The 10,770-nt window shown below is 35.9% G+C and overlaps 1 protein-coding gene across 1 annotated transcript; it reads right to left on the bottom strand.

Moving 5' to 3' along the window:
* Positions 1 to 1,374: 1,374 nt before the first annotated feature.
* Positions 1,375 to 2,319, bottom strand: LOC104857881 (olfactory receptor 52D1). The gene has a single exon (XM_010617951.1). The coding sequence runs from the start codon at positions 2,317 to 2,319 to the stop codon at positions 1,375 to 1,377; it is 945 nt and encodes a 314-aa protein (XP_010616253.1).
* Positions 2,320 to 10,770: the final 8,451 nt, after the last annotated feature.

Raw genomic sequence — 10,770 nt, 5'->3', positions numbered from 1 at the left:
ATAGTGATTAAAAGATAACGTGAAAACACAGGAGGAATCAAATAGTCCTGATGAGAAGTAATAAAAATCTGAATGATGGTATTAAATAAAATGTAAAGAAGGTTGTAAAAAACAAAGTAGAAACTTTGTCATTATGCTTGATTCTGTCGTAGACTGAATAGAAAACAGAGTAAGAAAAGTGGAACAAATTTACAGCAAATTATGTTACTAGAAGGACAACATCAACTTAATATAAATGAGAATGTATTAATTTCCAACTGTGTGAGGAAGAGAAGAAGTTACATTTTTAGGGAGGAAATGCTCACATTTTTCAAGGAAAATACTAACATTCTTTTGTAACTTCATTTCAATATTTCTGTAGCAGAATTAATCACTTACATAAACTGTTATTTATATTAATAGGCTTCCTCCATTAATGAAAGGCAATAGCGTGCCATATATAAAGGCTAAGATATCTGAATGAAGGTTAATTTCAGGAATAAACTGAAAATTCGCCAGTATTTAGTATTGAGGCTAAAGTTACTTTTGTTTTCAGGAGACTTGGTACTAAAGGCCTAAAGAGATGATATGTTAGTTTAGGCAAAACGAATCCTATAGCAGGCACAAATTTAAACTTTGGTAGAGAGAGAAAATATTCTATGAGAAATTGAAGGTTTAAATTTCTGGCCTCTTTATATTTTCTGTTTAAGAATTTAGAGGGAAATGGTGGGGCATGCTCTTCTAATTCAAGCACTGAGGGAAGATGAGGAAGGAGCATCATGAGTTCTACGTGATTCTGAGGCAGGCCGATCAACAGATCCAGGTCAGTTCTCAAAGTGAATTGAAGGTCAGGTTGGACTATACTGTGAGATTAAGTCTCCGTGCAAACAAAAATAAAAAAAAAAACTGAGAAGTTACCATTGTGTCCATATTTATGAACATACACAAAAGTGTCTGATGTATTCAAGAGGCATCAACATGTTATACTGATTATGCTGTAGAATATTGAGAGTGATCATTAATATTTCAATCATATGTTACCCATATGGTTTCTGAGATATTCTCGACCTACTTTTCTTTCTGAATCATTTTTTAAATAAGCTACTATTCCATTACACAATACATCAGTACCAACAAAAAACAAAAGGAGACTCAATTATTATTCCTCAAGTTGTGAGTAAGCTCCCCAAAACTCAGGTGCTCACATACTATCACCCCCGGATTAAATAGTTGCAACAGAATTCAAGAATTTCTATTTTATACAGTGACTCTTGGTTTAAACTGTAATAAATGTCTCATTCCTATGAGAACAAGCTCAATGCCAATTATGAGTTAAGGATAATTATTTGCCCTCAGTCTTTCCTATTTTGTTTCTACCATGCAGTTTCAGCGTATTCAGGAAACTCTTACCCTTAGAGAACTGAGAACACGGTCTCGAATCTTCTTTGTTCTCATGCCATAAACAATGGGATTCAGGAAGGGGGGTACCAGAAGGTACATGTTGGCAATGAAGATATGAACATGGGGTGCCACATTGTGTCCAATTCGGTGGGTTAAGATGGAAAAGGCTGCTGTGGAGTAGAAAACAATGATGACACAGACATGGGAGCCACATGTCCCTAGTGCTTTCAGACTTGCTTCTCGTGATGGGAGACGAAAGACTGCACGGAGAATAAAGACATAAGACAGTGCAATGAAAAAACTATCACAGGAACCAATGGCAAAAGCTACAGTGAGGCTGTAACGCTTGGTGACTCCTGTCTCAACACAAGCCAGCTTCACCACAGCCATGAACTCACAGTAGGTGTGAGCAATGATGCGAGTTCTGCAGTAGGGCAGTTGCTTGAGTAGGATGGGGTGTGGCGTAAAGAAGGCCACTCCCCGCAATACCACAGCAGCTCCCACTTCGGCAAGGCGGCTGTGGGTGAGAATCACGGCATGACGCAGTGGCTCACAGATGGCCACATAGCGATCGATGGCCATGGCCAAGAAGAAGCCCGATTCCATGGCAGTAAAGCTGTGGATGAAGAACATTTGAGCCAGGCAGGCATCAAAGGCAATGTCATGGGCCCCGAGCCAGAAGAGACAGAGCATTCGTGGCAGCGTAGATGTGGAGAGGACCAGGTCAGTGAGTGACAGCATGCACAGAAAGAGGAACATGGGTTCGTGGAGGCTTCTTTCTGCTCTCACCACAGCCAGGATGGTCACGTTCCCCACCACAGCCACCACGTACATGGAGCAGAATGGAATCCCGATCCAGATGTGCATGTGCTCTAATCCTGGGATGCCCATCAGGAAGAAGGTCGTTGGAGATGCTAGCGAATTATTGGCTGGTTCCATGGCACTTTTTTGGCTTTTACTTCTTGGATAGAATCCTTTTGTTTAGAGGAGAAATTTTTCTGCCAATGTAATTAAAAGCAACTCTGAAAACAAGTGGGGATGACAATCAAATCTGCAAAAGCTCAACATGCATACCACCTTGGAAAACTTTTAACACTGTTATTCAGAGTAAATAGATCTTACTGAAACTCTACCTAAACTTTGCAATCAGGCAAGAAGTAATAACATTAAATTAGGTAACCAATCTTGGGAATTTTTTTAGTGTTAACTATCTACAGTTATTAAACTTTAATGTAGTATAAATATTAAACTTTAATATTGCTTTCTGAATTTGCATTTTGTTTCAATTGTAAGGAAAATTAACTTTTGATAGGAATGTAAGATTTTATTAATGGAAAGGTTTTTAGAATTAAACTTTCTGAATTTTCTTTTAATGTCATCCCAATATATAATGAGCTATCTGATGTGTCTGAGGTTTATCAGATGAGCTTCTTCATTTGTTGCATGGTTTATAGCATTTTTTAACTACTATCACAGAATCCATTCTTTTACCTCTTTTACAAGGTTTTACATTTTTTTCTACATTAGAACCATTAGTATTTTTAAACTTTAGCAGACAAATCTAGCCTGGGATGGGGAAGTAATAGGGAGATTAAAAATTTTTTTAAATAACATAATTTCAGAAGAAATGTTTATGTCCCAGAACTTCATGTATGACATTTTATCATACTTTTAACATCCTCTTACCTATATAGATTTGTTAGTTTGAAGATTAGTAATATCAAAAATAATAATATACCAACGTTTTCAGATTTAGTTTTTAATTGATACATAAAATTTGAACATGATAAATTGATCCATAAATCATTCAATGAAATGCACCCAAGATATAATGTTTAAATCAAGGTAAACATAACAGTCTCCTTCCTGAAACATTTATTATCACTTTATAATGAAGGGAGGGCAGGGGAATGGGGAAAAATAAGAACCAAGATATATTGTGTAAAGGTACAAATTTCCAATGATAAATGCCATCATACTGTATACCTAAAATGTAAATAAGAACCAATATATTGTGTAAAGGTACAAATTTCCAATGATAAATGCCATCATACTGTATACCTAAAATGTACTTATGAAATTAATTTTAAAAAATAAAAGCTAATGTGACCAGAATGTCGTGGTCTGGATTGTTTTGGAAAACAAAAATCAAAAGACAATGTTGATATCACTTTTTCTTACCCATTGGATCACTGTAATAAATAAAAACATTTCTCCTTTACTCCTAAATATATTTCCTCCTACATGACTTATGATGATTGCTCACTTCTAAATACTGACTGTGAAGAAATTTGAGGTTCTTTGCTCATAGCTGTTTCTGAAACCCTGGTCAAATAGTTCTAACCTTTCAAACAAATTTCTAGTTGGGAGGATCTATAAAACTCTACTTTAGCAAATAAACAAGTACAATGACTAATTTGTATCAGTGAAAAGTACATGCTTCTTAGGTAAATACCTACAATAGTCATGGTGAACCTTGCAATGGGTGTTTAAATAATGGAAAGATGCGTTTTTGAAAATCTCATAAGTCTACCAGGCAGATGTCTGGATGAAGCCCTCGTTCCATTTTTTGTGTCCTCTGACTCCAAGTTCACTCACCCAGGTGAAAAGCGGAGTCTCCCAGAGCAGCGCCTTCTGTCCTTCTGTGGCACTGCAGAGGGCTTCACTGCTGTGAACTGAGTTGCAGCTGACCCCAGAGTCCACTGGCTTGCGAGGGTTGTGAGGGGCGGGGTGATGCGCGGCCATCTGGGAAAGGGTCCTTTTCCCAAATTACAAGAACTAAATTACTTTTAAGGGGAGTAATTACTATAAACGATTCCTTTAGATAATGAAAAAGCCTTTATTTCCCAAAGGTATGCTGAGTATTTTGATGCAAAATATATCAGCTGAATATATCAGAAAATTAGAAAACCTTAGAACTGAAGAAAGTGGTTATGTTTATTTACTGAGGGATCACCAGTTGCTAGAACTTTAACATTTTAAAGTCCTGTCTTAATTGATCTTTAAAGCAACCTTTGGAATTAGTAAATTAGAAATGAACAGATGAGGAAACAGAAAAACAAAAAGTCTTAAAACCGTGGTGGCACAGGTAACATCTATGGAGGGTAAGCACCAGGATGCAAATCCAGACATCTCTAGCTGTATATTTCCTGTAGATTTTCCACTGTGTCACTAAAATTCAAAGAATGATATATGATTCAATTAAAGTATATGCCCTTTCTTACGCAAAATGCCTAATTTCGTGGGTTGTATGTAACTCCACACTAGCCAACGTAATCATCTAATGCCTCTGTGATCTGCCTCCTCTTCCTCTCTGGCATCTGTCTGACCCTGATCATCCCTGAACTTGTTTGCATTTCAGTCATCATGCACTTCTTTACTCTCTTCTATGCTGATATTATCTCACGAGTTTGTTTCTTCTGTCTGTAATGTGCTTCCCGTTCCCCATCACTCCTGCCTTTTCTTTTCTATTTCTTTCTCTTTCTTTTTGGTACCAGGAATTGAACTTGGGACCTTGTGTTTACAAGGCAGGCTGCAGAACCACTGAGCTAAATCCCCGGCCCTAGCCCTTTATTTTCTACATACTTAATGATTACAAATGAAATGTCACGGCATCAAGGAAGACTTATTAAGAAGGTGCATTGTATTCATGATTTGACACTTGAATATAACTTCCAAGCCTGAGTGAATAAGCATTGCACATTTTTTTGTGCATGTTAGTTTTTGGCCTAATTTTTCCATGACCGAGATTGTTATCATCACAATTCTACATGTCAATAACTTGTTCGTCTATTTTAATTTTTTCATCTTTCCAATAAATATCTTGTTCACTACCTTGTTGCCTATCACTCCCCTCATTCTGTATCCTATGCATGGTCACTAATTAAGTTTACCTAAGCTCATATTTAGATTATACATTCTCTACCTACTACTTCATAGCTTTCCAGTTTGTTCCCTTCAGTACTTGCATCTTCAACAATCCTTTGCTATTCCTCATCTGCTTGAAACCACCATGCTATTTTAGCCAGCAAAAATATACAGGATCAGATTCTTATATGTGCTTATGCTCCCGTTCACTGTCTCATGTGACTGCCCACTCGAGTATGATCATTTTCATTCATTTGACGTGTAACATGGTACCCGGAACACAGCCATATTAGGATAGTCTTTTGCAGCAAATTCTTCACTACGGAAAGGTCATCAGCCCCCTTTTACTCTAATTTCTAACTGATATGAAAAGTCAATTAATTGTCCTATGTAAGCATCTGGACAGCCCATATGAAAAAAAACTTGGAAAAAATAAAAGGAGGCAATCAGGTCATAGAACCTCTATAAACCTACCTAATGGATCTCCTTCTTAGGCCAGCCCTTTGTTATGCAAATATAGACAAGTTTCTTTGATCTATCTGTTTAAGGACTGAACAGATTTATGAGGCTGAGGAGTACTGTGCAGACTTGTGAGCAGCTGTTCTGATTTACAAACTGCATTCATACTTCACACGCAATAAAGTGAGTGGCAGTGCAGGCTTATGTTGGCCTCTTCTACTTCTGTGCTTGATTTTATATGCAAAAAATACACAAATTTCTTAGTGAATATACCTACTGTCTACAGCATACTGTCTACAGTGTGTTCTCAAAAGTGAATGCAGCTATGTTAGAACCAGAGGCTATGGATCCAAGTGTTGAATGCTCAAAGAAAGTGAAACTGCAAATGAGAGAAATTTTATGATGCTATTGTGATGTTTATGAAGCATGAAATAAAATGACAAAATGGATCATACTGACAGGATTCTTCGTGAAGCTACACCAGGATCCCTACTACAAGTCCTTCCATTTTTACTTTGTCTCCTCCCTTTCCTGGGCCTTCTACCTTTCACAATCACAATTCTGGTGATGACACTGATGAGGACTTAGAAGGATTTGATGACTAAAATATTAGCTGGAAAGTCTTTTTTTTCTACAGTTCTTGCTTATAGAGCCTCTGTGTCTTTTTTATGCAGTATATCTTGTTTATACAGTAATGTTTGCTGGTTATGCTGTATAGTACATTACTGTAGTTTTGTGTTTTTCTGTACATTAGAGTACTATATGTGAGAAATGTTAAAATAAAAGCAAAGTTATCAAATTGGAGTTTCCTTTGACAATTTCTCCATTCTTAGTATTGTAGTGCACATAATATATACAATTCCTTATTTATGACCACTTCAATCAACAACCTAATTGCAAGAATATATCTTTTTGTACAATACAACATAATCCCCATATTTTTTTAAATTTAAAACTTTGAATGGCTTTCAATTCTTATTTTTTTAACTTAGCAATATAACTACATAAGGCAGTTGCAGGCTCTTCTAGCTATTTTGGGGCTGAACTTAGTAATCAACTATTGATTATAATGTATTAGAATTTGTGATGCTAATATAGATGTTTTGTTAAACATTCACAACAGACCAGTTTAATAGAAAAGTGTTAGAGATTCACTTTTCCTGGTATTGTAGAGGATTTAAAGGATTTTAGGGCTGATCAAATGACAATGTAGGTCAATTATTTGGCAGTACCACACAGGAGCAGTATTTGGGTGATACACTGACAAGTTTGCATGTAAACTGGCAAAGAGGGCAAATTCTCGACAGAACAGTATCATCTTCCAGCCACAGCCAGCTGTGATCCATAAGGGAGGAAGACAGGGCAACTCCAAGGAGAAAAGGCTTAAATACCTTGGTGTTGTGGCTAAGCTCGTGGGGGAGGCTAGGACAGAAGGGCAGCAGAAATGTGGGTTTGTACAGCTGCACATGTAGTTTATCTATGGCTGCAGATGGGGGAGCATAGTTTTGCTGTGCATGGGCTAAGCAGACTCTAAAAGATGCAAAATCTGCTTGTTAGAGCTATGTTTTTAAAAAATCTTCACATATGAAATATTCAGAAAAATTATAGACAGTAGAGTACCCACATAACCCTTATCCAGTTTCTCATCTTGCTAATGAACATTAGCACACTACTTATTCAACCACACTTGGATTAGATTACTTTATTAATAGCATATTTCTTTTCCAAGATGACATATCTATGCCTCTCTCTCTCTCTCTCTCTCTCTCTCTCTCTCTCTCTTCTCTCTCTGTATCTCTCTCTCACATCTTCTTTGCTTTTCTTTCTTTCTTTTTTGGTTTTTTGAGACAAGGTCTCACTATGTAGTGAGACTGACCTGCAACTCACTATGTAGCTCAGGCTGGTCTCGAACTCACAGCAATCCTCCTGCCTCAGCCTCCCAAGTGCTGGGATTACAGGTGTGTGCCACCATGCCTGGCTGCTTTTCTTTCTTTTGTGGTAGTTTCTAAAATTTCACTTGTTTTAAATTAATATAAAATAACAGGACAAAATATTGGTGAAAAACTAGTATAATAAATAATGCAGTAATGAAATGTACTCACAAAAATATAATAAATGTAATATTACCCTAGATCATAAACCTTTCATTATGGAGGCTTCACTATATTTAGAGTTATCTTCATCATTTCACCAGTATCTAATAAATGACTATGGCAGAATGCTAGCCTATAAATGATTAGACACTCTATCCAATAAAAGATTTGATAGTGTAACAACTAAGGAAAATAAAATGTCCAAGACGGGGATGGAGAAAATTTTGCTGCCATTCTGATAGCATACGATATCTTTAAGTTTTTTAAAAAATATATTATGCTTATACAAAGTCCATATTTCATTTTTGTTTTGTTTTTTTAGCTTTTATCTAATGTTCTTTTCACTAAAGGATTCATGTGAGAATACTTTCTCATAAGAAAGTTTGCGTGTCTCTTTCAGCTCCTCTTGACTCTAAGCTCGATCTCTGCACTTCTCCAGCAAGCTGTTTTAGTTTACTTCCTGAATTAAAGGAATGGAATGAAAACTTTCCTTTAACCTTCTGTCCTCTGATGCCTCTCTCTTATCTACTGGTGAAGACATGAGCATGGAAGTTCTGTCAATTACAATATGTTCATTCCAATTATCATTAGAGGGAAAACATAACTATTGGGATAGTCTAATCTACTATGAACCATGGCTGAGATAAACATTCATTTTTACTTTTTTCCCTTTTTTTCTCATTGTGAAGTGGGAGGAATGATGGTGCTTTGGGTCCATGAGCATGATATAAATGTACATGTGTTCAACTGTTTTCATAGTGTATATTTCTTTATAGTTTCCATCCTGTGCTTTCTGGGGCTATGACAGAATACCTGAGACTGGGGATTTATGAAGACTGGGATGTATTTCTTATAGCTTTGAATTTTAGGAAGTCTGAAGCCATGCTAATAACACTAGGTGAGTTATTTCCTGCTGTATCATATCATGTCTGAGGATATAACATGGTGAGAAAAACATGAAAAAGAAGAAAAGAAAAATCCAGCCAAACTCAGCCTTTTATGAGAAGCCCACTCCCAAGATAACTGATCCATGCCCACAATGAAGTTTTACACTGTGTCCTCAGAACAGATCAATCCTTCATGCTTTTACAATGATGGTTAAGCCACAATGTAAATTTTAGAGGGGACACTGAAACCATAGTCCTTCTCTGGATGTGGTATCTATATAGAAGGACTGGAAAATCACTTCCTAAGTACATATGGAACACCATTTCTACATGCTGATTCTTAGGGAAATGATTTCTCCTATGGTGAGTGGACTTAGGAACCAGGGACTGTCTCAAGTTGGAATTCTTTTTAAAAGCATTGTGATCATTTTATCAAGATAGTTGCCCTCAGCTTTATGATGCATCGTGGTTTATTTGGAGATGTAGTTTGAGAAATAGCTTGGTTGACTAACATTTATCTGTAATCCAGGAAAAAACATTTTATTAACCATCTCTGTCTGTTTTTGTGAATCAGGTGAACATAACACCACAAAACAGTCCTCTCACCTTGCTCTAGAAGATTATGCACTGTACACTTACCCCTGTTATATTTGAAATGTGTGTAATTCTATATAAATGATTGTAATTGTACCTTTACTTTGTAAGAGTATTTTGTAACTTTAGCCTAACCTGGCCATCACAGGGCTTATCACTGATTCTTGCACTTTTACAACAGTATATCACTTCTTCCCTCACTTAATAAGATGCCCTCTACTTCCTCGCATAGAACATAGTTTGCTAGTGGAAACTGCCATTTTACAATATATCCATGATGTCTAGTCCTCTGAAAATTGTGATGCCTTCCTGCAGCATTGTACAATGGCATTTCTAGCATTATTATTTCATTCATCATGGATCATTGTTTTTACACAGCCTCCAAGAACTAAACCATAACACACTGGCAATCAGGTCTACATGTTCTGACAAAAACCTTAAGTCTGTGTCAGAAAGGATTATTTTCTTATCAATAAACTGCCTACTTTTTAATTTTCTATCACATAGTTGCTGTTGTCATTTTTTTAAAATGGGTTTTAAATTTTTTGGTACAGCAACATAGATATCATATTTCAATATCTTATACTTTCCCAAATGTGACCCTGAATTTGACATAGAAGTTACAATTGGCTGGAGAATTTCCCTTTTCTAGTGATGCACTATGCTAACATTTCTCTTCTGTCCTAGTTTAGTACAAGAGAATCAGTTACATTCTTTCAAGAAGACTTTCTAACTGATGGTTAAAAGTAGTGTTTTTCATTTTCTTTCTTCAATATATAAATGGTCCCACCAACAGTCACACAACGGTATTATGCAAATAATTATGATGTAGTTTGATTTGTGCAGCTTTCTCTGAATTTACCACTCTTTCCATTACTCATTTGATTCTGATGTTTACTTCCATGCTTAAATGCTTACATATTCTTTCCTTTGCACAGATTTTTATTTCTCTAGCTTTAAAAAATGTTTGGAGTATTTCAGATATCTGTTCAGCAATAATGGGACCATTTTGTCTACAGTAGTCCCCATTATCTATTCTTTCAGAAAAATTTACTTCTGACATCACATTTTCAGAATGAAATATTATTTTCTCATTATATATGTTACTTTTATGCTGAAGTGCAGATTCTCCATCTCTACTAAATATATATTATATGAAGCATAGGGTACATATACTTTGAGGATATGTATTAGGCCATAGTAAGCATTCAGTATATATTTGCTGAAAGAATCTTTTCTGGTTAAGAAGCTGTCTGAACTCTTGTAAGATTAATAGAATTGGCTCATGAATATTCCAGGATATGTGTTGCCATTGATATAGAAATAATTGATGATATTTCTTACATTTTTTTATTAAGATTATTGGTGCTTTTTAGGTATACAGTAGTTATGTTTATTGCCATATGACAGACAAAATTCTGGAGATACAGAAGCTTATTGCTTTAATCAATAACCAAATGGTGTCTTTTATAAGAATAAGCATTGAAAAG

The sequence above is a fragment of the Fukomys damarensis genome, unplaced genomic scaffold (genome assembly GCF_012274545.1).
Source record: "Fukomys damarensis isolate Sample0158 unplaced genomic scaffold, DMR_v1.0_HiC HiC_scaffold_16, whole genome shotgun sequence".
Taxonomy (NCBI): Eukaryota; Metazoa; Chordata; class Mammalia; order Rodentia; family Bathyergidae; genus Fukomys; species Fukomys damarensis.
Note: the sequence above shows the minus strand (reverse complement) of the source record. Positions and strands in the feature narration are given on the sequence as shown.

What these genes read in the sequence shown, in the direction of transcription:
- LOC104857881 (XM_010617951.1), bottom strand. Translation starts at nt 2,319, where the DNA reads ATGGAACCAGCCAATAATTCGCTAGCATCTCCAACGACCTTCTTCCTG.